The 24,708-nt window shown below is 36.3% G+C and overlaps 1 protein-coding gene and 1 long non-coding RNA gene across 2 annotated transcripts in view; one reads left to right on the top strand and one right to left on the bottom strand.

The window, feature by feature from the left end:
* Window positions 1-4,746: 4,746 nt before the first annotated feature.
* LOC144421937 (uncharacterized) lies at window positions 4,747-14,251 on the bottom strand. The gene is made up of 3 exons (XR_013475059.1): window positions 14,154-14,251; window positions 10,055-10,130; window positions 4,747-5,079 (listed from the first exon to the last, which is right to left on the bottom strand). It is a non-coding gene; the product is annotated as an uncharacterized LOC144421937 (long non-coding RNA).
* The window catches only part of LOC120326601 (uncharacterized), a 144,184-nt gene continuing 129,466 nt past the window's right edge, over window positions 9,991-24,708 (top strand). The window contains exons 1-9 of the mRNA XM_078111542.1: window positions 9,991-10,135; window positions 10,765-10,894; window positions 13,184-13,303; window positions 14,134-14,284; window positions 14,961-16,700; window positions 17,063-17,133; window positions 22,294-22,429; window positions 23,255-23,378; window positions 24,502-24,636. Coding sequence (XP_077967668.1) covers window positions 10,042-10,135; window positions 10,765-10,894; window positions 13,184-13,303; window positions 14,134-14,284; window positions 14,961-16,700; window positions 17,063-17,133; window positions 22,294-22,429; window positions 23,255-23,378; window positions 24,502-24,636 — 2,701 coding nt within the window. The 5' untranslated portion in view covers window positions 9,991-10,041. The remainder of the gene's footprint in view (window positions 10,136-10,764; window positions 10,895-13,183; window positions 13,304-14,133; window positions 14,285-14,960; window positions 16,701-17,062; window positions 17,134-22,293; window positions 22,430-23,254; window positions 23,379-24,501; window positions 24,637-24,708) is intronic.

Here is a 24,708-nt window from a genome sequence, read left to right as displayed (position 1 = left end):
TCCAATAAATATAGTTTGAAAATTTGGCATGTTTGTTACAGTACCCTGAGTTATACACGGCCTGTAGGGGGAATCAAACGGGCAAACGAGACATGGAAGAACATGTTCCATTCTGCAGTTCTGGGCGTAACTTAACTTAACTACAGAATGGCACACTATGGCAAGGACCATAACCATCATACATGTTTCTAGTATAAACCTAAGAAACCTGCGCAACAACAACAATTTATGATATCTTAGCATGGCTAAGACGACATAGACTTTTAGGGTTGTAGAGGGGGGGGGGGGGAATTTCGAAGTTATGACTAAATAAATACTGAAAAAGACTGTTTTATGACCCAAATATCTGTTTTTATTGTGGATACAATTCAGTAAAGATGCAATGCTTTTGATATTCTAAATTTGATAAATATGATTGAGCGCCCTATCTGTTTGACACATGCAAACATGACAGCATGAGAACATCCGCCACATTCAGATATTCACATTCTGACCTGACTGGATAGGATGTTGAACTGTTACGGTAACAAATCCAATTTTGTACATTTGCCAGACTTGGTTATGACAATCACCTGACTAAAATTCAGTGTTATGTACTTATGTAATACACTAGATTTACTAACTACGGTAACGTACCAAGCCGTCTTACATGAACACTTTCACTTCCTCGTTAAGGCGAAAAAAATACGAGGGGATTCCCCAGGTAATACATTAAGAAAAATATTTGTTGCAGTGGCGAGTTTTGTTCCGATTACTGTAGATAAACTTTATTTCGATTTCATAATCAGCATAAAAGGCCATGAAATGATTGATAAAAGCAAATAAAAAAAACTGAATATAAAATCAGTAGAGCAAACAAGACTTTGGATAAGGTTTGAAATATACAGAATATAAAATGGAAGGTTCTGCCAAAAAGAAGTGGTACGTGTTCACTCACCTAAAATTATTGAAATAATTCGCACACACACACAAAACCATAAGGCCATAATAAAGTTAGAAAAAAGAGCTTTAGATAGGTTTTATAGAAAAAAAAACAAAAAATAAACAAGTAAAAAAGGAATAAGAATAAAAATAAGATTTGTAATTAAAAACCTGTAGGATCGTTTTGCTTTATGGTTGTTATTATTCATGTTGACAACATTGCGGTGTCCATAATAGTTGTTTGAATTGTGGTTCCATATATTTCAGCATTCCTCTGTTATATTATTGGACACGTCAGTGTACATAACGATCGTTTCAATATTATGTTGTTGTTGTTGTTGTTTTTCTTCTCTTTCGTCATGATGAAATCGCTTTTCTCTTCGAATACTGGACCAATTGCTTTGAAATTTTTAGTGGTTAAAGATTGATTTTTTTGCAAGAAGCCTATTACTTTTACCTTTTTCAAAAATTTTTGTCGACTTCAAGAGATTCGTTTTTTATGTGTCAGAATAAAAATAGCCTCACCTTGTGACGTGTCCATATATTTGAGCACAGCTCTCTTGTTATTTATTGAATAACTATTAAAAGACTGAGACCCGTGACTGGGGAGAAATTCAAACTACATCTGTTAGTTCATTTTATACCATTTATAGCTTTTTAAATTAAGAAAAAGAAATATTTCAGTCTCTACATAATCATATATACTTGTGAACGAATCGCTTGACTCGTTCTTCGTTCGCCTTGGCTTTCGTTGCTCTCCGGTTACGCCAACGGCTTCCTCAGACAACCACTATTTGAAAAAAATTAGCTTGTCATACAAGTAATACAGTTACAAATAACTGCCGGGTCAATGTGGGAATGGTAGAATTTCATATTTATCCCGGGGAGAGGAAAGTTAAAAAAAAAAAAAAGCTCAATCGTATAGCGAATCACGGTCTCTCGTTCTCGATATTTATTTTCATCATGCAAGAATCAATATAAAGTAACGATTCACATAAAATAAGAAAATACTACACACAAAAATGGTACCAATATGGTAAAGTGTATGTGCCAATATGGGGGTAACTAATTTTGTTCGCCTACTTTACACCAAGTTTTGTAATGGGACGGAAGTCTATGTAAAGAGGGTATATTCACTTAGCTAACAAAGACAGTCCCCGCATAACAGAAGAAAAAATGATGGTTTCGATAGAAGCATAACCATGAAAAGGCAATTCCACCCATGTAATGATTAATTCAGCGATACTAGTGTCAGCAATCATTCCGAACAACCCACTGACTCGAGTTTTAAAATAACGATTGACTATATTGTGATGATGACGACACTCAAATCGTCGCTCAAACTATAGGCCTATTAATATAATCTATAAAATATTGAATAAAATCAAAATAAACGGTACTCCCGTAGTATGTATACCATGTTAGGGTTAGGGCATAATTTTATTCCGATTTTCCTTATTTTAGTTCTATTACAAGTTCGGGGACTGTCTGTGCGAGCCATGTGAATATACCCCCTGCGCATGGGTTTCAGTCCCTTTACACAACTTGATAAAGTAGGCAAACAAAATTAGTTACCTCCTTATTGGACACATTCTTCGAGAGCGCCAAATAAACTACTCCTAAAATTGAACAGGATTTTATCGTATTGTCTTTGTATAGTCATTCACTTTATCTCGGGGCGGTCAACTTTGTTGACTTCGCAGTCTTGCCCGCCACCCTTTCGATTCTATTTCATGATTAATATTTGTTTGTTCACTCTTACTGCAATATGTATATATTCGTAAATATATCATTATCTATCTATCCCTGATTGACCCCGGTCTCTTTTTGAGGCAACGCGTCTATATACTGCCGTACAAAGATATTGTATGTGTATTCTTGTTGCACGTGCCATGTTCCACAATAGAAATCCAAAAACTGAATTTATATTAGAGTTTATATTGATTTCAGCGCGTTCTTGATACGAAAACGCGGGGCAAGTTTAACTCAACTAAGTCATGGGAGAGTTCAACTTCTAAAATTTGGTAAAGTCACAATTATTGTTTTGTGTTACTTCCCAATTTGTGGGTATTTTATTACCAGGATCGTTCAATATATCATATCTTATTACATGGTTGAATCACACTTTTCAGAGGCCCTAAGGATGCCTTCCCTACGTATAAAAATGAACGAACTAACTGTTGTTCTGATTAATTTTACGATATTTTAGACTCTGCTGCTTGAATTTTCGGACCTCCTTGATCATTTCTGACGCTTTCTTTTTTCATCCGCTTCACCGTTATTTTCATTTCTTCTATTGTTGTGCTTGTTGCCGGTTTTCTACTTTTACATTTTCAGTTTTGTGACCTGCCTTGCTTTTTGACTTTTTTTTTATCCTTCTTCCCCTCTTGACTGGACCGGATTCGCATAGCTTAGACATATATTTTGTTCTGCACTCCTCCCTATTCACCACTCCCTTCCTTGCCTTTCCAATATACACTTTTTTGCTACTCCCTCGACCACTTTGCTTGCTGTCCCAGCCACCCTCGCTGTCTTTCCACTATGCTACTCTCACTGAGCCAACCTACGTATAAAGTGTTACGTAGCAAGTGTTTGAATATCTTTATTGTAGTTGTAATTCAGTTGAACCAAGCAATGGTTGAACACCGCTGGTTATCAATATAGATTTCACAGCGGGTTTTGTACTTCTTGCTAGACGGTAAATATATCTCGCGGGCCAATTCCTATACGTGTTACGAATAAAATAAACTAAATTCAGCCAAAATCAATAGGCTTCTGGTCCGAGATATGATGAATGCACATGCAAAATTTCAAGCAGATTAAACCTCGCGTTCGTTTAGAATAAATACCCGACATGAACTGGTAACCGAACGAGAGGCCGTTGATCGCAATATGATTAGGCCGTCAAATCCACATTCCTCTCTTCGGCGATAAATATGCAAGTCCTATCGTGCCTACGTTTTTCTGAACATTGCTGATGCACGTCATTTTTAACTGCCTGCTATTCTTTTACACTTTTATCATGTGCGTTTAAAACTGCAATATAGGTAAATGGATACTCCGGTAGTATGTGTACCAGGTTAGGGTTGGGAAATATTTCATTCCGATTTTCCTTATTTTAATTCTATTAGGAGTTCGGGGACTGCTTATGTTAGCTAAGGAAATATACCCTCTGCCTTACACAACTTGATATAATTTAGGCGAACAAAATTAGTTACCTCCAAATTGGTACCATATTTCTGGAGCGCAAGTAAATGAACAAGGCTCCAAAATTCCTCCCTGTTGTCCACGTTTATGTTTCACTATATTGTTATATAATGCAATTATAAATGCAATAATTTCATTTCGCATGTTCATTGTGCCCGAAGAAAGGTTTGCAAAGCTAATTGCACATTCACTTTGCATACCTGCGATTTTTGGCAGTTCTTCATTTTTTTTTCGGCTATGAAAGTTAGCAAATCAGCCCTCCGCACACGACTAACGGACGAGCATTTGCATGTTCTCATAAGACTAGCACACCAACGCAAAATGAGGCCAAACATCGAGACCAAATATCCAGCACAAGTAAATGAATATGTTTCGTTTGCTGTAAGATTCAAGTGTAATTTTAACACAATATTATTCAGATACCCATTTTTGTACCTAATTTTCTGGTTTGCGGCCCGCGTGGTCAATAAAATGCAAAAAGTGGCCCGCGACATGTTTTGAGTTGGAGACTCCTGCCTTAAAGTATATCGACAGATGAGACGGAACAATCTATAAACTCGAGGTGCCAATGGGCTAAGTAGCCTACCTTCAACAGTCCTGACACGATGCTCAACAAGGTTTTGTATTGCACACTGAATATTTGTCACGGAAAAAACGTGTTAACTGCAGTGTAACATCTAACTAACAGCGTTAACATATCTGTTTAATTGATCGGCCATGTTCAAATATCGTTACAACAATCTAGCTCTATTTATTGACTCCTAACACCACTCTGCTCGCTCATAGACGACACACTGCGGGTCTTTAACTTGAAAATAAAATCCACAAGGTAGCGAAAGAGAGCATTCTCCATGGCCACATCCCACGCGAAGTTGTTTACGTTTTCTGGCGCATTTTTCAACTTGTTTGTCTGTTGTTTTCAAGTGGAAAAGTCAATTGGTGTGTTCTTGCCTGTAAAATAGAAAGCTCACATAATAATATAATTGTTCAGTGGATGATATAAAAACTACGGTATGTGAGTCATTGGGGAACATGCGTCAGCTGACAGGCTTGGTAGTCAAGTTTGGGGAGATACCGGTACCGGTACCGTAATAAGGCCCAACGAAGTATGCGGATGGTCGTCCAAAACGCGCAGACGATAACCCGAAATCGAGCAAGCTATTTATCTCGTTTTCTCGTCGCAACGATCACGATAGGAGAGAGATCGCCGGCATTAGCAAGTTCTTATCGGCGGCGCAGATGCCATTTCGGGCAATCGTAATTATACTTTGGCAATCCCTATGACGTGATGGTGACGTCGTAGTGACGTCATTTTTGGATGGCATAGTCAGGTGAGGGTTAGGAATAACATATGCAAAAATCGTTAGGCTACGCCCACTGGAAGTACTTGTGGTACTAAACTATACTAGACCTAAAATTTGTTGCCTTAAATATGTTTAACTATTTTCGAAATATGTTTTTTACCCCATTTTATTTCTATGTTATTCTCCACAGTTTGTTTGTCTTATTTCATGTTAGAAAGACTAAAGTAAATGGCGCGGCGGTGTGGCTCAACTTAAACTTGCTAAGCGTTAGGAATACGCTCGCCACCGCACCTCTAATCACTCTGCGTGGGTTCGCAGGTTCGAATTCCATGCAGGGATGGTTATGTGCGAGAGGATTGCTGGACTTCTCGCCATCGTTGAGTGGTTCACGTAACCACTGGTCAGTTACGGCTTCCTCCACCACCAAGTCCATGCTTCCGAAAACAAACAATATAACTAATCCCATACCCAACTTGGAATGGTAACCGGACGAGAGGCCGTGGTTCGCTATATGGATAAGCCGTCTTATCGGCTTTACTCTCCCTCGGGATTAATATGTAAAATCCTATCCTAAATTTGTTGATTGATTGATAGTGTGACAGTTCAAGTTATTGTCAGGTTTGGTGATAGAATGAAAAGACTGGCACTTATTTTTAGCTACAATTATGGGGCGTAAGCTTTTGCGGTATGTCCTATACAAAATATTTCAGTATTTATAACTTACCATCTTTTGCAATTATACATTGTTCAAATTAGAATCATGGCGCTTCAGAAGTGTGTGTAACAATATGGAGGTAACTAATTTTGTTCGCCTATTTTACATCAAGTTGGATAAAGGGACTAAAATCTAAGGACAGGGGGATATTCATTTGGGTAACACAGACAGTCCGCGAACTCGAAATAGAACTAAAAGAAGGAAAATCGAAATAAAATTACGGCCGAATCCCAACTGGGTACACACACTACGGGGGTGCCAGAATCACTTGTATGGATTTGTACATATTACGCTTGAATTGTTTTAAACAGATATATTAGACTGGCATTTTTCATTGGGCATCTCAAAAGCAAAAAATTAAAGATAAATTAGAGGCAGGGATATTCTGTTTTATGATTATTTCATTTAAATTGTCTTGTAGGTAAAGTACTAAAGTCAAAAAAGATAGGATTTACATATTTATCCATTGGGAGAGGAAAGCCCATAAGATGGCTTAATCATATGGCGTCATATGTAACAGTAACTGCATAATAGTTAAACGGTATGAAAGAGATGGGATACATGTGCAAGACCTTACTGGCCTAAGACACAGATGTGGACATGCACCCAAACAAGTATAACTGCAGTTTAGGACTGCTGCGTTATAGTAGGACAACAGACATGTAATATATAAATAAAACTCTTGTACAAGTACAATACACAGGACAAAGAGGTACGGCACCACGATAATTATGTACAATAGGCAGTTTATGGCACGTCCCAGCCAGTTGTTTATTTTCAGGTGCATTTCAGGTTTATTTTGGCAAAGGTCTAATGATATAAGGGAAAATATACAAAACAAAATACTTAAACTTAATGATAACTGACAAATTTAAGTTGAACTATTTTATTTGAATTTAATCCCAATCAAATGGGGGTTGAAACCAGTGTTCACTCTAAGGAAATTGATTGCGAAGGTTCCCCGCAGTTTTCGCAAAAAGGTGTGTTAATAGTGAACACTGGTAAAAACATTAAAACTTAACTACCGTATATTAGCATCACAGCTTCATGATCTTGAATTTAACCCCCACCTGCCACCTTGCCCAGAGGGTAATGAACTGAAAAATGTGTCAAACCAGACAAGACCTGGGGACCCATTTGCCAAACTTCGTAAAAAGCCGCGTTTACGAGCACGCAACCTTCTCTCTCAAAAACGTAGTTACGAAATCTCGTTAAGTGCGATTCACGAAACGGAACGAAATCTAACGCACGGTCGTCGTTGAACAAAAACCACTGTATGATCTCTCAACCGTATCAGTCACTGCCGCTAGCCGCCCTGAGCGGACAAGCTCATTGATCTGTAGGGTTCCCCTGTTTACAGACTGTGTTTTAAAATTTGGGTCATATAGCAGTAATCTATGGATATATGGAATAAATGCTTTCGAGTACATATTGTGAACTACTTCTGTGACCGACAATAAAATAGATTAATCAATGCAAGCCCATATTTGATGTTAGTACGCTGTTAGTTGGCATATATAGGTGGGTCCACAGCTACTAGACTACAGTCACTCTTACCTAAGTTAGGCATTTGAGGATTTTTAATACCAAATTTTCACGAAGTATGCAAACACCACAGCATTTGTTGGGGTGCATATGGCACATACTTGTCCTAGGCCAGTAAGGTATTGAACATGTATCCTGTCTCAGTTATACCGTTCAATTATTATGTAGATACTGTTACAAATAAACAATTAATTCTGAATCAATCGAGTATTCAATTTTTATAGATCAATTTTAGGTAATCCGTAGTATGTGTACCAGTTTAGGCCATAATTTTATTCCGATTTTCCTCATTTTAGTTCTATTACGAGTTCTGGGACTGTCCGTGTTAGCCAAGTTAATATACCCCCAGAGGTTTCAGTCCCTTAACACAACTTGATGTAAAGTAGGCGAACAAAATTAGTCTCCATATTGGCACACACACTTCTGGAGCACCCAATTTTATGTCTTAGTTCTCGTATGCCATGTTTGACCGACCATACCTCTACTATTTCAGAATTCAAAAACTGTAAAATTACAGTGTACTTACTGACTTTCTCTTACTAATTAATGTACTGATACTTCCCATGATCAAATCAGCCATTGTTTTTTCACTATTGATGTCACAACTTGCTATTGTTTGATGTTTTCCGTTTCTATTATTATTATTCATTTATGATGTAACAATGGGTTTCATTGCTGTAACATGCCATGCAAAATCCAACAACTACATAGGCATAATTTTGCTAATTCTAGTAATAATGATTTAATTTCAGTACTCAATTATAATTTAAAATCGCTTTTATTTTGTGAATTGAATGTCAATATTAATTGAGTTATCTGAAAAGTTGTCAATATTGTCAATATTATTCGTATCCAGGTCATATCCGCTAAAAAGTTTACAGCACAAAAAACATTAAACAATAGCAAGTTGTGACATCAATAGTGATAAAACAATGGCTGATTTGTTCATAGAAAATATCAGTACATTAATTGATGAAAGAAAATCAGTAAGAGAACTGAGATTTCACAGTTATTGAATCATGGAGTGGTCATGGTTGGTCAACATAGCATACAAGAACTATGACATCACATTCAGTAACAAGAGTAGCAGCATAACCAAACGAACTTTCAGTCTGAAACAAGCCAGGTTCACAAATAAACTAGGATTTGAACCCGAGATATCTAACCACCTTCCTAATAAAATTTGGTATATAGATGTAAACAATATAACCTAACATTTGTGGTAATATTCATTATTGTGTGTAAAAATTATCAAAAAAGCATGAACATTGAAAGCTTGCTTGTGTATAAGATACCCTGTGTATATAAGATGCCCTTACACTGTTATAGTATATCGTGAAACCTAGTGCAATCAGGTCAGCACACAGCTTGGAGGGGATGAATTCCGATTTGAAGTCTTTGAAAAAAGGACAATCTCCTAACTTTAACGATTAACGCTTTGCTTTTGTTATTCTAATGTGTGAGATTAGTCACCGACAATCCTTTACAAAATTTTGTTTTCACCCTGTTTTGGAAACTGACGATAGCTATATCAACAAATCATACTTGGTTTCTGTATAAAACATTCATTTCACTTAGATACTTAAGCGTGAACTATCTCCATTGAGTGATAAACACAATTGTATTTGTTTTGTTTATTTAATTCCCATCCTATACGGGAGTCAAGGATGTGGGAATTTTCTTTTGTCATTCCAAAATTGTCTCGACAGTTTTCACAAGTAATTGATAGCAATGTTATTGTGGTATAAGAATGGGGGCCAAGTATTTAGTGTAAGGTGAATTCAAACTTAATTCTATTCCAAAATATCTATTGTTATGAGTATACAGATAGACGAAGTTATCGTTGAGCTTTGATATATGGAATAGGATATACATTTAATCCCATGGGAGAGGAAAGCCAATAAGATGGCATAATGGAATGGGGGTCCCAAGTATTTAGTGTAAGTGGAATCCAAACTTGATTCTATTTAAAAAATATCTATTATTATGAGTATACAGATAGTCAGAGTTAGCGTTGAGTTTTAATATATAGGCCTACTAAGGTTATAATGTTACTAATAATGTGTGTCTATGAATTCTTGAAAATTTTTAAAATTGAAAAGTGAATTTATCAATACCAGATATTGCTTCATCCCTCACAGATGTATTAAATGAAGTAAAAATACTTAATAAACAATTATTAATTATAAACAACAAACTAGGTTGAGATATATTTATAAGATATATTTACCAGACTTCAGGCTTATTTTAGTTCATTCGATTTTCCTTACCTACTTTATTTGTCAATTTTTCAGAATTTCAATATTGTAATAATTAAAAATCACAAAGATGGATTAATGAGTGAAATTAATGTTTTTCTTACTTGATATAAAAATCATGAAAGAACTTGGATTCTTGACAATTTTCATCTGCTTGGTGTCTCTCTTGAATTTGGCAAGCTGTGGTAAGAAGATATACCTTTAGAATATATTTAAGTATTTCAGAATATATCCTAATTTATTTGGTGCTACTAGGGCGGGAGATCTACCATACTATGTTATGAGATTACCTTTAAACTAGTACTACTTGGGACACGTACTAGTTTATTCAAAATGTTGGCCTTGTCCCCGAATCGTGTTTTTACTTTCTACGCCGAGAACCAAATATTAGTATTCTGATATAAAGAAATTTTAGTGTATGCAAGTCATATTTAATAATTGCTTGTTGTCTACACTTAGTCAGCCCAATGCCTTCTAAATTTTTATATGAAATTCTGACTTCATCTCTGAATTTCAAATTTCAAATTTGGGAAGTATGAAAATGCAACTATGTTTTAACTGTCAATAAAAACATGCCAAACTTTGGGCTCCTGCTCTACAACCCTGCTTCTTTAGAGACTAAATTAGGAGTTGTAGATAATAATACTTGATAATCTTGAAAGTGTAAAAATGCCACTATGTTTCCAAACTATCAATAAAAACATTCAGGCTTTGGTTCTATGCCCTGCTACCAAAATGAGCGTTTGAGATAATAATACATATGGGTTGAACTTCCAGAAAGTTTATTATCCATCATTATTTTTTATGTTTACAGCAACTGAGGTATCATGTGATTGCTGTGATAATTGCACTCTTGCAACTGCCTCGCCATGCGTGTATTGCAATGGCGGTCAATTTCTGAATTCAAGTACTGGAGCTTGTGAAGATTGCCCGAAAGGATATTTGTAAGTAGGCTATATTTTAATGTCGTGGTTTCTCACCTCTAAACATGGCACTGTACAAGCCACCACTGATACATATTTTTAAATGACTATTGAAGGATACTCTGGTTCGGAGATGCTTCATTAATTTATTATAATTCAGTGCAGTGCTTCTCAAACGATGGTACGCGTCCTACAAGAGTGGCATAGACATTTTTTTAGGAGGCATAAAGCTAATTATTGGAAATAAAAATATTTGTTGATTTGATCTTTCCTGCCTTATTTTGGATATTTACATTTTTTATGTTGGATACATATTTTCAACGTATTTTTTGAATGAAACATTCTTTGCCTTACTCTCTGTTATTTATAGCTTATTGTTAGCTAGTTTTTTTTTTGAGATGAAGCGCGAGACTTGACAAATTTTAAAAGGGGGCAGTTTCACACTAAAAATTTATTAGTAAACTATAATGTTAATTAAGTTTGTGAACCACTAAAATGGAGGGCATGGAGGCCGAGATCTTTAACCGACAACGTCCTAACTTAGTTTGGCCCAACGTTCTAACTTTCACTTTTTTAACATATTAATATGCCTTCTGCTCAAAGCAAGGCTCTTTACAAAGATATATAGGGTGTTCATAAAGTCTTAAAGTTTTTTTAAATTTTAATGAGAATTTATCGATAATGTATATTGTTTGAGCCCTCACAGATGTATTTAATGAAGTAAAAATACTTGACCAATTCCTGATTAAAAAACAACAAACCTAGTCAAGATATATTGCGTCATAGCAAAATTGAAATTGTAAAAGGACTTTATGGACACCCTGTATGAGGAGAATTTTAATTTTGGAAAGATTGGAATCATTCTCAAATTAATACACTCTGGGTGAGGTGATGAGCATGTGATGAGAACTTTCACTTTTTGGTTGCGAATAGGGATTTTTAGTCTATCACCTATTTAGGTCACGATTCGGGGGTCTCGAACTATTCGAACCAAGATGGCGCACAACCTGAACACAGTATGTGTACCAGGGTAGGGTTGTTTAGGTTGTGCGTCATCTTGGTATGAATACTTTCGGAGCGCCCACAATTCTTATATTTTTTAAAATTCAGAGCCTTGTTTAGATTGAATGTGCAATATAAATCTATGACAACTATATCAAAATGAACATAATGTTGAATTACGTAAAAATACTAGTGGGTAGAGTTTAAGTTTCTACACACCTTACAAGACTTTATTTTGAAATTGCAATTTAATACCTCTAGTGGATTATCTATATTGTTATTCAATAATATACAGAGAGAGATATACGTAATTATGAGATGAACAATGAGAACAATAAATCAATCAATACTTTGTTATTGTGACCAAACAAAATAAACTTTAAACTCAATTGTTGTTAGATTTGTGAATCCATTTGTCATCTCACGTGTGTTGTTATTACAAAACTCTACCTAAAAATGTAATATCATCCGAGCATGATTCGAATATGATTTAGAGATAAAGTAAATTCACCTCAATTACTGATTGCGAATCCAAAATACCCAAATTGTAAAGTTTTTAAACTCACTAAATTTTTGTTATTGATCTGGAGACATAATAAAAGCATTATCAGCCTTAGATCTGTAAGTTTGTTTGATTGAATTGTGGTCTTGAATTTACTGAATTGAAGTCTTATTTTAAAAATTAAATTTACAATATAATAATTATGCTTTACATCAGTGGTTCCCAACCATTTGTATGTTGTGGCCCCCTTCCTAATCAAGCATTGAAACTAGCAAAAACGGGAAGTTTCTAGTAAATTGAAAAGTAAAATCAGTTTTGCGCCTGGCATGGTGGCCCCCCTCCGACTGCTCTGTCGCCCCCTTGGTGGGCCATGGGCCCCTGGTTGGGAACCACTGCTTTACATCAAGGCTATACATATATCAGTTCTGAACATCCTGTTCTACCAGCTCAAAGCCATATCAGAATGTTAAGTAGTAGTTAATCTCACTAGTCGAATGCATTCTTAATTACTTATCGATTTTAATCGGTAAGTATGTTGATAGTTATTTGTCTGTCTGTCTGTTACATGCACGCGATATCTCACGAAAGCGAGATTGAATCTGTTCCAGATTTTGCATGTGCATTCATCATATGTCGTACCAGAAGCCTATTGATTTTGGATGAATTATGTAGTCTAATTAGCGAGGTATTAATTAATTAGTGATGGGACACAAGGTGTCACTATGGAGTAAGACCGCTGTTTTGGGGGATCCCCTAACTTTCGATTGATAAGTCTTCGGTCTCTAACCGATATTCTCGTTTTTCAGTTGTCCTGAATCTAGCAATGTGGCAATAGAATGTGCAAGTGGAACGTACACAAACCAAACTGGGCAAGCTTCATGCAAAAGTTGTCCTGCAGGATATGAATGTAAAAGTCCATCTTCGGGGTAAGTTTTTTATTCTGCTTTTTGAATCAGATTTAAAGCATTTGAGCTTTTCGTAACCACATTCAAGTGAACGGGCATGAAATAAGTCGCTATCCTCGGACAGGATATACGGAGTGGGCCAAAAGTACATTTATTCTCAATCAATTCATTTATTAACTGGTAACCCACATTTGGCCTACCATGTATGCTATTAACCATAGTAGAGAGTCTTGTTGGTGATATCAATATCAAAATAAAACAGCAATTTAGAGTTACAATTTTTCATTTTTAGGCAAAGCAGTTTATTAAATCAAATTTGCCATTATATATTTTAAATAAATTAAGCAAATTTTGCATTAGCGATTAGCATCGGTTTTGAATCAACTTTTCCTACAGCATTAGATAGAATTGAGATTTTGTTTATGTATTTTTCGTGTATTCATTCAAACGGTATTCCATATTATGTGTTGCAGCAGTGAGGTATGAGCTAATAATACTATTTTTCTGTGCTGTTGGATCAGTCACAGGGAGCGTCAAAATGTACGGTAGATGACAAAAGAGTGTGATTCTGCTTTTTGTTATGGTACTCTCGTAGTGTGTGTACCAGGTTAGGGTTAGGCCATAATTTTATTCTGATTTTCCTTATTTTAGTTCTATTACGATTTGGAGGACTGTCTGTGTTAGCCAAGTGAATATGTCCCTGCCCATAGGTACAGTCCCTTTACCCAAGCGTGTTTTGTTTAGAAAAAATACATGAAAAGATATAAACAAAATTTTATTTCATTTAATGCTTGAGATTGTTTCAATGGTCGTATTAGTTCATAGGAGACTTATTATCTCATATTTTTTAGAAGCAACATAGACACCTCACCTTCACCATGCCTTGCTGGAACATATTCAATAGACGGAAGAGGTTCTTGTATATCTTGTGCTGCAGGATATTATGCATCATCTACAGCTAGTTCTGCATGCCTGCAATGCCCAGCTGGAAGCCAATGCTCTGTAAGTATGATTTATTTATTTGGAAGCATTTGAAGCTATAAATGTTGACACGGTAGCCAAGTGGTTATAGCATTAGAATTGGCATCACATGGTAAAATCTCGGGTTTATATTCATGCCCACCTCCCCGACCCGTTGCAACAACTTGGGTAGACAATGCCGAGCTATGAAATTTCATTCATTCCAAACTAAAGTAGCTCTTCACCTAATAGTTCTGCAGAGCCTCATTCCGAGCTGTTGACACGAATAAACCAGGGGTGTGCATTGTGTGCAAACTGCAGGCCAAATGCTACCCACAAAGAAAAATTGTGTTGCTCGAGAAGTGCCAATTTTGAATAAAGAATGCCGCGAAACGAGTGTTTAGTGCCACTGTCATATTAGCATAACTAGCTAGCAAAATCCTGAAAATACACAATGTCATAAAAGCAAGTTTCTCACTGGATTCATTTAGAGCCAGTGTGACAATAAAATTGAATAGCACAGGTTTGAATCTCACACCCATCACATCACCCAGGGTGTAATATATTAAGTGGGCAATGCTTAACCGGAAATATTCCCGTTCTTCGAGAAATAGAAGCTTTTCAAACATTGTTAGTTATCAGTAGATGATTGCACAGTGGCTCGTTGGGAGCGAAAGACAAGGATAAGCATCGTATAAAAAATCTTATTTTATTACAGGATTCAACCAAGACTTCAGTTCCATGTAACAAAGGTACATTTTCAACATCTGGCTCCATAGAATGCATAGCATGTCCAGAAGGCTTTTACAGCAATAATACAGGCACAGCTGGCAACTGCACAATATGCCCACCAGGCCACAGCTGTGAAAATGCTGCAAACGATCCACAGCTTTGCATGGCAGGACTGTATTCCAAAGGCGGACAAAAATTATGTACAAACTGTCTAACAGGATATTACACTGATGTAACAGGCTCAGAAAGTTGTATCGCTTGTCCTCCAGGTTCTAGTTGTGCTAATTCTAATCTCTCTCCAACCCCTTGTCAAAAAGGTACTTATTCTCCTGGCTATCTCACTGCATGTCTCACATGTCCAGAAGGATATTATGCTAATACAGAAAACAGCATAGAGTGTACAATTTGTACTGAAGGATACAGCTGTGGAAATTCATCTTTAGAACCGCAGATTTGCCCAAAGGGGTCGTATTCACTAAAAGGAAGTTTGTCATGCTCTTTATGCCTTGCCGGTTACTATTCCAACGTAGATGGAGCAGTGAAATGTACTCTATGTCCCAGTGGCAGTAAATGTGAAAACAATGGCACCACAGACCCTGTTTTGTGCCTTGCTGGGACCTACTCAATAGAAGGCTCCAGTGTTTGCGAAAATTGTCCAAACGGCTATTTTGCAAACAATACCGGGGCTGGAAATTGTGATATTTGTCCCTCAGGACACAGATGTCTGAATAGTGCTGACACACCAATAGAATGCGAATCTGGACACTTTTCAACCTCTGGTGACACCGTGTGTACAAAATGTTGCGAAGGTTATTATACATCGTCCACTAAATCAGAAAATTGCACTATATGTCCTGAAGGGTATAGATGTTCAGACCCTGAAGCTGAACCTGTACTTTGCCCTAAAGGAACAACTTCTAAGCAAGGAGCTACTGAATGTACAGCTTGTCTTTCTGGCTATTATACTAATTCAACAAATGGATGCCTGCCATGTCCAGCAGGGTATTCATGTGCTGACCCAACTCAAAATCCTATTCCTTGTCTAGCTGGAACTTTCAGTACTGGTTTGGCCACCTCATGCACATCATGTACTAAAGGATATTACACCACATCTACACTGTCCACTGAATGTGTAGAATGCCCAGTAGGTCACTATTGTGCAAATTCAAATGTAGAGCCTGTGAAATGCCCCATTGGGACGTTTTCTACATCAGCAAGCATACAATGTACCAACTGTAATGAAGGTTACTATGCAAGCACTGAAGGCTCTAACAACTGTACTTTATGTCCTCAGGGGTACAGCTGCAAAAATGTGTCTCAAAACCCGGAAATTTGTCCTAAAGGCAGTGTATCAGATTCTGGAGCTATTATATGTACCTCATGTCTTTCTGGGTATTACACTAATACAACATCAAGTCAAAATGAGTGTCTACCTTGCCCTAGTGGTCACAAATGTATAGATTCAACTTCAGACCCAGTACCCTGTGATGTAGGAAAATACTCAAAAAATCTGGCGACCCAATGTACTGATTGTGCTACAGGACACTATGCAGACTCAACTGCTTCAAGCTCATGTACTATATGTCCAGCTGGTTACTCTTGCCTTAACCCCTCACAGTCGCCAGTTTTTTGCTCAGCTGGTACCTACAGTTTGAGAGGCGCAACTGCATGTACTAACTGCCCTTCGGGATTCTATTCAAATGAAACCGCACAATCACAATGCAAGGTTTGCTCAATTTTTTCTTATTTTATTCTTTCTTATGAAGCTATAACTGTAATTTATATGATTTGTCACATCTGTGCTCAGAACAAAAAAAAAAAAAACGATTTATTTATGATTTTCACCAAATTCTTGGACCCAAGCTATCCTGACTGTTTGCTGGTATACAAGAGAATATTGTTAATAGGGTAACATTCTGAATTAATGTTACTCCTAAGCTATTCACCCCATATTATGAACAGTTTTTTCATACACTGAATTCGATTACTCATGAAAATTATTTACCAGTATACTCTTTTAGTCTGGGATTATCATATCTGGATATAGATTAACCATTTCAAATTCATAATTCCATGATTTTATTGCAGGAATGTCCAGCTGGTTATTCTTGTCTAAGTGCAGGTGGTGAACCAGAAGCATGTCAGCCTGGGACAGTCAGGTATGAAATATTTATAATTTTCCACAGACTGCCTGCCTTTTAAAATTGAATTTTATTTATCAGTTGTAGTCCAATGTTCAGTCTAAGAAGTTAAAGTGTGTTTAAATTAATTACAACAAAGATTTATCTAACTCTTGTAGATTTGCTTCATTTGCTTGTGTAATTTTTCAGTTACTTAAGTTGAATGAGTTGTTTTGCCCAGGTATACATGGAGGCAGTGGTGGGATTCAGCCGGTTCGCAACGGTTCTATAGAACTGTCTCACGGAATTTTATGAGACCAGCAAACCAGTTAGCATTACTGGTTACTGTCAATGACTTTTTGTAACAGAACCGACTGAAATATATGACTTTTGTGAAGAAACCGGTTGACAAAAATTTGAATCCCACCACTGCATGGAGGTATACTGTTCCAGTCAAATCAGCATGACTTTTGTGCCTGATCTCTTACTATAGATTGTAACCTACAGCTGACACACATATAAATGGTTTTCTTATTAGTGAGTATGCGTTTTAACGCTGATCCATCTGTCCTGACCGCAGAATATTATAAAAACATCACCTAGTAATTGAAATGGTATTTCCAACACAATTCCATACAGGAATTACCTGTAATGCATTTTATTACTTCTTTGACAAATATTCCTTTATAATAATACACTACCCTTCAGTGTTCACTATTAGCGCACTTTTTTGCGAAAATTGCGAAGCACTTTCGCAACTTTTTTTAGGGACTGCGAAATAGCACTTTTTTCCGATTTTGAAGAGAAATAGCACTTTTTTCCGATTTTGAATGGAATAAAAATTCAAAGTTAACAAATATTTTCGAGTATTAAGTTGACAAATAAGTAACATACTAGTACTTTTGTAACTCAATTCTGCATATCATAACGATATTTACCGGAATTCTAACCTATGAGATGCAGACATAGGAGATAAAGCTTTTGCATTAACGGCAAAATTCTTGTTTGTAATATGATTATTATACAAGCACACCGATTCCGCTTCTCCCGCAAACAACGCTCTCGGGTGATTGAAACCAGATGTTGGAATAATACGCAGTGCGTTTCTTTGAAAATTGGTCATGTGACTATCAATGATATCGATGAATTCAAAATGACTATAAAAGTGTTAGTAACGTGTTATAGTCACTTTGGATGAATTGTGACCAAACTGCACGATTTTCAAATCAGACGAAACTTTTAGCAGCATGTCACAGATTTGCAAAATCACCAAATTCACAAAATACCATTAAGTGCCATTTTAATGTAATCACAATGTTGAAAGGAGTGGCATTTTCCGTAATTTTGCGATATTTACACAACTATTTCTCATTGATATGCGAGGACGGGTGGGCAAAATTCAATATTTTTTTGAATCGAATATTTTTAAGGAGTACCGAATAAACGTGGTGGAAACATTAAAAAATCGGCAACAAAGCCTTTTTACTGGTTAATACCGTTGTAATCGCTAATTGTTCTTGTCACCGATCGTTTTGGCGGCGATATCCAGGTTTTGGGTAATCTATATTCCCGCTCTCTCTTTTTTACAAATATGAATTCTTGTGGGTCGGCGGACATCGAAGTTTTATATTCCGGGTTTACCCGTTCGTTCACATCGGCAACAGCTGTTGAAGACATTGAGGACTCAAATTAACATTTGCGTTGGCTTTAATATTACCTATTAGGATTTGTAAATTTACCGTCCCAATTTTATGCGAATGGTAATATTATTGTCCATACCGTGATGACGATAATTAACTTTCTCATGTATTTCTATGGTGATAAACTTCGCAAATCTGAAATTGTGCCAATCCTGAATGTTGATTTAAAATAGTGATTGAATAATTCGGCAATAAAGGCATTTCTGCGTGGTCATAAGACGAGATGACATTAATGAACAGCACTTCTTTTACAGGATATTTTACGTATGCGACTTAATGCTAAAAAGATTGGGCTGGAGTGCTTTTTTTTTCGAGTGCTCGAGTGCCTAATAGAGGTCAGGCGCTAATTGTAACTAATTCCCTCAAGTTTCAACGTGTTTTCAACAAAACAATACCCCGGCGATAATTATAGCTAAAATGTTACCGAGCAATTCACAATTTTATTTATGGAATTTGCAAATTCACCAGTTTCTTGACGATTTTGATATTGTCACGCCCTAATTATTAGCGCAAAAAATACTCCCCTTCTTCCGCGGCGGTTTGACGGGTTCTTTGTTCCATTCTTCAGAAAGTTCTGACACGGGCGGGAAATAGAATACTGAATCTGGAGGGTTGAATCCCTGTCCACTTACTGGTGATTTTCCGTTTTGAAATGCGTGAAACATTTTCTATTTTAAATTAAATGACATTTCGCGGGCTAGAGTTCTTCCCGAAAATGATGTGTTCCAGACGTTAGTTAAACGATAGATAAAACATTAGATTAATAATTTTCGTGACGCCCCGTTTTCGAAAATACAAAGTTATATCGCGAAAATGTGTTTTGTTACATTTAAAATAAAACATTTTTGCGATTAATTTAGATCAAATTTTACCTTTCACGGCAACCCGTTTCCGAAAATACAAAGTTATATCACAAAAAATGCGTTTTGTTACATTTATTTTGCATTCCCAATAAAATACATATTTTCCCTAATTAAGGTCGTCGATGAATATGTTCCTGTCGTTCAAGCTCGACACACGTTTGGACGAGTGTGGGGCGGTTTTTTGGTCGACGATAAATCAAAAAGTTGCCACACGTTATTTGTATAACGATAATAACTGAAAATTAAGATTTAATAATAGAAGTGAATTTGTCTCAAGATGGTATTTTACGATCCCTGCCAACAGAAAATAAACACGCTGACAGGCTTGGTTATAACTGATATTCGTTTAATTTATTTTACGCTATTAATAAACGCGCCAGACCAATTGCGACCATATAAATTGCAGTCGCATCGGTATGGACTGTATGTTTTTGGCGCTCTCACATTAATAATAATTTTCAACAAAACAATACCCCGACGGTCATTAAAGCTGAATTCGTTACCAAATAATTCACAATTTTATTTACAGAATTTGCAATTTCAAGATCTCACTTGACGATTTTGATGATGTCATGCCCTAATTATTACTGCTTAAATGCCTCAAAATACAACAAATGTAATCATTTTCGACGAAAACAGGCGCAACAATTCGTAAACGAGCCGTTATAACGAAATTCGCGATTGATTTTACCTCTCTCTTGTTTACAATTTTAACATCCCGCCGGCCACGTATGGTCGAATAAAATGTTCACATATTCGAAACATGACTTGGCCAAGGATTGAAGGGATCACTAAAGAGCTAATAGAAAGTACATACGCGAGGGTATGATATTAATATCGAGAATATTTGTGAGCATATCACAGGACGGAAATATTTTGCACCCGGCTGTTTGTTGGCAGAACAACGATACGCGAAAGTTAATTGATCGAATACAGGGAAGTATTTATTTATTATTTCACTTGCGAACATCGAGGTTTTGGCGGAATTGTACGATCATGTTGTCTTTCTCAAATAATAACTTTTTCAATAAATGTTCATTTTACTTTTGCGTCTTCATTATATGTCGGGTTTTCATTTATTTTAAATTCGAAATTGTCCGAAATACTCCAACAGGTGTATAAGTACAATAATAATAGTACTTACCAAAGTACTTACCAGGGAAGTTTAATACACACGATGCGTCGTAACTCCCGTTTATTAATTATAATTTTTTTTACATTCTGCTTAAAAAACAACGGCAGTCATCATACGCAACTCTTCGCGACCAAATCTTTTTTGTTTAGTATGGCATCGTCTTGGCGACAAATTTATTGCCGACTAAATTTTAATTGTGTTTTAGGATAAGTTATTTTCTGTTTGTTGGTTTCTAAACTTTACAAACTTACTTTAAAGCAATTACTATTAATGTGAGATTTGTGCATATGAATGATTGAATATCGCGACTGGATGTCCGATACCTGAGAGTGCGTAATTCTCTTTCAACATTAATTTTCAGGATATCAGCGTTCATGTGGTCGAATGAAAATTATTTATCAAATGGATTGGTATTTCGAGACACTCTCAAAATTATTTGGGATCCACTATCATATCATTCGTTTTTTTTTATATTCATGTTTTTCTCAAGAATCACCCTGGTTATATTTAGTGTACCTTCGCAAAAGAAAACTCTTTGGTGTCATGGTTCCTATTAGTGTAATTGAAATATATGGAAACCTCGCAAGTGGCGTTGTGATGCGAATATTTGATACTAGGTCAGCCGCATTACAAAGTGCTATTTATGAATGCTGAAAGTACATGACATTACTAAACATTTTGCCAATATATGAAGTTTTCTGCCCGATTTAAACTAACTCGCACACAAACCAAGGCATGTCGACATTTCAAAATTACTTGTCTTTGGGTAAGCTCTGAAATAGTATAATATGTAATATTTCGGAGAAAAAGGTTTGAAAGGAAAGTAGGTCAACCTATCCCATAAAACAGGGGAGTATCCTCCGTAATATTTCGGAGGGAACGTAGGTTAACTTATCTTTTAAAACAGCGGGTGGCGACTTTCAGAGTGGTTCAAAATCACAAATTAATAATAATCAGATTAGGTTTAGGGATAAATCGAAAAGTTGAATTTCCAGCGCACCTAACCCTAATTAGTTGATTTCTATTTATATTTGGGGGGGGGGGGGGGGGGATTTTGCAGGGGATTTGTACAAACGATCCACCCTGTAACTAATATGGTTTCCAGCCTGCCTCGTGTCTGTTAGATGGAAGGAGTAACAAATGTGAAAGTCTTTGCTGTTTACGCGACTAAGCAACTGACACCTTGATACATTGCATGAAAGTTTTGTCCCAGCAGGTGTTAGCAGATGTCATTTCGTTGCCGATGAATTCGCTTGTTTTAATTAAACATGAATTCGCTTAAAGGGAACTCGGTTAACGAAAAGGCTTCTCTTTAATTCATAATATTAACCGGAGGAGCGCTTTTTTGAGTATCTATGCCGTTTTAAATGGGTTATATGAAAGGCTAGGGCACCTAACTTGTTAAAATCGGCAAAAGCACTTTCGCACTTTTTTTTTCGACTGCGAAGCACTTTCGCACTCATAATTTGCTTAGAGTTAACACTGCTACCCTTATTTTCAGTTCTGCTCGTTCTACAGTCTGTCGATATTGTATCTCTGGTTCAACATACAACCATCTTGCTGCTCAATCAGCCTGCTTACCTTGCCCTGCATCTGGTTTCAACTGCACTGATCCGGCTGTTGAACCTTTCATTGAGGTTTGTTTTTGATACCTAGAAATAACCAAAGGGCTTGTTATTGACTTGAAACTTCTAGTTAATAATTTGAAGATAGCATTTTATTAACAGTGTTTCAAAATTTCATCTCTGATACTTTTCTCTTTTTTGGCATATTTGGCCGACATTTCTCCCAATGTTCTGAGTTAGGATAGATATGTTACTTCGGCAGAAGATTTGGGTATTCATATGGAATAGGATTCATACAATTGGGATAGATGGTACACAGCATCCCTCATTGTTATATGTATTTGAAGGTTTTTGTTTTTTTTGCAACATATGTTCCCTTTTAGTAAAAATAATTCGTTTACTAACATATTTCGAAATATCTTAAATTTTTTTGTTGTGAATAATTTTACGCCTGTACTCTGAATAAAGCATATTATTATCATTTTTAAATGGCCTTGCTACCCAATTTAAATCTCTGTGGATGGAATGATGGACGTGAAGCTTGATTTCAAGATCTGTGATGCTGACATAGCTAATTTTAATGCGGCAACTACTTGGCAATCACGCCTTCGATAAATAGGAAAGGGTTAAAAAAGTCGGCCATATTGTTTGGTGGAGCATGACTTGTCCAATATATTACAAATTTTTCATGAGTGATGTAGCTAGATTGATTTACTGAGCACATATCTAATCTGCAAAGGCCACAATCCTCATGTATACTCTAAAAATCAAAACTGTGGTCTCTCTAACATGACTCTGGTGCTGAAATATTGAATGTAGACAATCATATTAACTCTTTCTTTGTGCTTTCTTGCTACTCCTATTGTGAACTCAAAATATGTTTTAATCAATTCACAGTCTTGCCCACTTGGTCACTACTTAGCTAGTGAGACTGCCGGATGTAGAGAGTGTTCACCTGGTACCTTTGCTAACAACTCGACAGCTGCATGTTTTGATTGTCCTGCTGGATATCAATGCCCAGGTATGTTATAATGGCGGGCGGGGTGTGCAACCTGTAATACAAGATGGCCAGATACAAATAATTGGGTGAAACCGCAGACCGCACCTTTATTTAACAAAGGCTTTTAGTAGTTGCAGGCACAAAAATTTTGGTTATTGATCATATGACATGTGTTGTTCGCTTCACACAAGCTAACGGTTAGGGATTGGAATTACTTGCGCCTACCAGATTGAACTAAATTGAAAACTCTTTTTCGGCCACACATCATTCAAAATTGGCACTTTTCTGCAGTCTGCACAATTTTTTTTGTGTGGTCCGCGGGCTGTTTCACAGATATAATTAGAGATTATAATACATGTTGCACAGATTACAATAGATATGATTTTCTTATAATATTTATTCTGTGAAAGAGGAATGCCAACATTATGACTTGTTTATAATAATATGGTGAACTATGACCTTTTGTCTGGCAACCAGTGAGAGTTGAGGAATAGAATAATAATCCGGTTAATTATTCTTGATGCACAGATTTGCATTGTGAATGAAACTGCAACCTACAAGCAGTTGAACAAACCACCTCCAGCAATACTCTTGTGCAGTGGTTTTCAAACAGTGGGGATCAATTTTTAATATAGGGGCAAGAAGCTAAAAAAAATTTTTGTTGTTGCTTGCCCCCTTCATTTGGATATTTACTTTCCGTTAGCTAGGTATTTTTGAGGTGGGGCACGAGACTTGACAAATTTCAAAAATGGGGTGCGGCCCAAAAATTTTGAGAACCACTGCTCTTGTACATAATCATCACCCACAAAATTCAAGCATTCAAACCTATACAGCATAATACGTGGTGAAAATGGCTCATTTCATTTACAGTAAATTTCTAATTACTTCTAATGAATGCCCATAGTTGTGATAACCGAACAAGTGAGAGTATCACTGTACTGTAATGCAGTACTGTAATTGATTTTATTAATAGGGCATAAATATTTTTTGAAATCTTGATCTATTCTAAGTATGGATGTTTTAGTGTTGAACATTTTAAGAACTCAAATTGTGTGTTATTTATAGCGAAACGCTGTTGAATAAATTCCAAAGCCCTGCCTACAGTGATTAGTGTATAATATGACCATCAGCTTTATTTTCTTAGGTTATGCTACATCCGAACCAACTGCCTGTGAACCTGGAACATATAGTTTGTCCAAGTCATCAAATTGTACTGTTTGTTTGGATGGCTACTATCAAGAAAATGGAATACAATCTACATGTGATCTGTGTCCTGCTGGTAATATATTGCAATGACAATTTTTAAGGATATCGATGTGCATTTTATGGGTTGTTTTACATGGTTACACCA

Source organism: Styela clava, chromosome 4, assembly GCF_964204865.1.
Source record: "Styela clava chromosome 4, kaStyClav1.hap1.2, whole genome shotgun sequence".
Taxonomy (NCBI): Eukaryota; Metazoa; Chordata; class Ascidiacea; order Stolidobranchia; family Styelidae; genus Styela; species Styela clava.
This window is presented reverse-complemented; position numbering and strand designations above follow the sequence as displayed.